General features: G+C 31.5%; 1 protein-coding gene across 1 annotated transcript in view; it reads right to left on the reverse strand.

The window, feature by feature from the left end:
- Positions 1-533: 533 nt before the first annotated feature.
- Positions 534-2,792, reverse strand: part of LOC118341008 (tripartite motif-containing 13-like) — a 4,341-nt gene continuing 2,082 nt past the window's right edge. The window contains exons 4-5 of the mRNA XM_035679174.1: positions 610-685; positions 534-539 (exon numbers count right to left, since the gene is read on the reverse strand). Coding sequence (XP_035535067.1) covers positions 534-539; positions 610-685 — 82 coding nt within the window. The remainder of the gene's footprint in view (positions 540-609; positions 686-2,792) is intronic.

Below are 2,792 nucleotides of genomic sequence, written 5' to 3' on the forward strand. Positions count from 1 at the left end.
AAAAAATACTGACCTCTTAATTCATTTGTAAAAAACAAGATCAGTTACACATATAAAAATCCAAAAATAATAACATAATACAATAATATAAGATAAAATAAAATGAAAATGATATAAAAATAAAAAATGAAAATTACAAAATTTTCATTAAAACAATGAATAAAATATAAAGTAGAATAAGAATGAAGATAATATTAAAAAATGTAAAAATAAAAATAAATAAAAAAGGAAAATGATGGTAAAAGTAAACAATAAAATGAAATACATTTTATTTCTGGGACCCAGGTTCAGTTGTAGCCTCATATGAAAATACAAACTGAGCCGTAGTAGCCTAATAAAAGTCTCTAATGAATGAATCTAATGAAAATAAAAATAAAAAACTCATAACTCAAAAAATAATATAGAAGCTGACCCAGGATTAGTTATACCCTCATAATAAATATGTTTATTAAACATCAGGAGGGTATTTTTAGTTGCCTCTTTGGGCAAAATCACAGTCAACTGTTTTCCTGTTGTTTCCCTTTGTGAGTTCTTTAATCCTTAAACACAGAAATGACAAATCACAAAAATGATTACAAATCTTAGTTAGACTCATTTAATGTGTCCAACCTTCCTACCTGAGCCTCTGTCCATCCCTGAGCTCAGACTGCCACCTGCTGTCAGACCGACAAACTTCAGCTCAAATCTTCAGTCACAAGAAAACAACATATAAATCAATAGTTACATTTATATGTAATTTTATCCCGAAAATTATTTAAATGGAACGTATAAAGAAATTATTGCTAAAAAATAAAGGAAAATAACTAAATATGACCAGAAATCAGTTGTTTTTTACAATCCTGAAGGTTCACTGAATGAATTAGAAGCCATGTATTAATGTATTATTCATGTAATTGTAATATTTATTGTAATCAGAATAATTCTGGTTTAATATTCTCTCTTATCAAAATGATCTTTTTTTAAATTTTATTTTCTGTTTAACTTCTGTTATTCTCTTATCATTTTAAACATTAATTGAAAGTTTATAAGACCTACTTGTAATTTTGTATTTTTTTTTACACTAAATGCATGTCCAACTGACTAAAACATGTGATAACTAAGCAATTAATTGTAATTAATCCACTGTTAGTGTACCAACTGGACACTTTCTCTAGACAACTCAGGTTGAATTATTTGGAATTTACAGACTTAAATTTTGTTTAAGTAAAAAGGTTTACCTTTATTATATAAAAATCAATCAGCACATATGAAATAAATGACAGCAGAGCTTCCACTGAGGGGAAAAAAGCTGTAATGTGGAAAATTGTCCAAAAGGCGGCGCAATTGTTTTAAAAATAATTCATGATGCCTTTAAATACAAAGTCAGTGTAGAAGTAGTTACAGTGTATGACTGTGTTTCAAACTGCAATATAAAACATAAAACATTATATTTAAAATTATATAGAAACAAAAATACTTTCATAGCCTGCTAATTGAATGGCTGTGGTGGAAGACAGAGACATCCCTACTGACTGCGCTATAAGAATTGGCTACCTGTCAAACTCATACTCTAAACAAATTTAAGGACACCATATCACCAGAAAGTGTCCACACCTATCATTAGAAACAGCTAACTTCAGTAGATATCACAGCAACACAATACATAAACGTCTCTGACGTAACGTGAATGCTGCTATTTCTTTACATTCAGTTGATAAATTTAATACGTTTTTGAATGTTTCAAACTAAAATTCTTACATATTGCTCCTTTAAAGCTGCTGCAGGGTCTGAACTCTCTAAAGGAATCACCGCCCTGAAGACTGAACTTGCTGCTCTTCCAAAAACCATCAAAACTAATGAGGCGTTCAGGTGCTCCTCTTCAGCTCATACAAGTTTATCACCAGGAAGTTGTCTCCTCAAATTGTTGACAAAGCTGTAACCTGGGAGCAGGGAACAGTGTAGCTAATATATGCAAGCATGAAGGTACACAAGGACTGAGAAAAAAAGACATAGAAGAATAAATGTAAATAATCTAAATACTGAAATTAATAATTAAAATATGTGCGTCCAACTGTGTCACACACAGTGGGTCTTTGTTGTCCATCAAAGTTTACATATCAATTTCCTTCTTCAGCTTTGACCTACTGTACTTACCACAGCTGTGCTCCTGTGCAGTAAGTGTTTGTATACCAAAAAATACCAACAGCCTTTTTATGCATTTAGAGGAAATATGAGAACCAAGAAAAGACAATATTTTATTATGTTGATGAAAAACAGGAGCGAATGTACATTCAGCATTAATGTTCATGTTAATGAATGTTCTGAAATCACCAACGTTACATACAGTTTGAAATCATGAGTACATCTACCTTAAACATGTTATCATGATGTACATCCATGATGTTGGATGACTTAAAACATATTTTACATATTGTAAACATTTCATATATATTTAAACAATTTGGCTGCACTTGGCTGCTCAACATGCAGTTATTGGTGAGTTGATTATTTCATTTTTTTGGATCCATTAGCTCCCACAAAGCGGTTGCTGTTGCACACACACACACACACACACACACACACACACAAAGATGAACATATTTTTGGTATAATGAGACAGAAGCAGATGAGACAGATGTGACTCTTTCCTTTAAGAAATAACCAACATTAACTGTTACATTTAACTGTCACACAGACCTTCACTGGTAATATCTTCAGTGGGAGTTTATCCATAGTGTCAATGTATGGAAACATCCTCTCAGTTGTGCAAGTGTGTGTAAGGTGTGTATGTGTGTGTTAGTATCAGGATCGAG

Source organism: Morone saxatilis, unplaced genomic scaffold, assembly GCF_004916995.1.
Source record: "Morone saxatilis isolate NCDOM2014 unplaced genomic scaffold, NCSU_SB_2.0 Contig7, whole genome shotgun sequence".
NCBI lineage: Eukaryota > Metazoa > Chordata > Actinopteri > Moronidae > Morone > Morone saxatilis.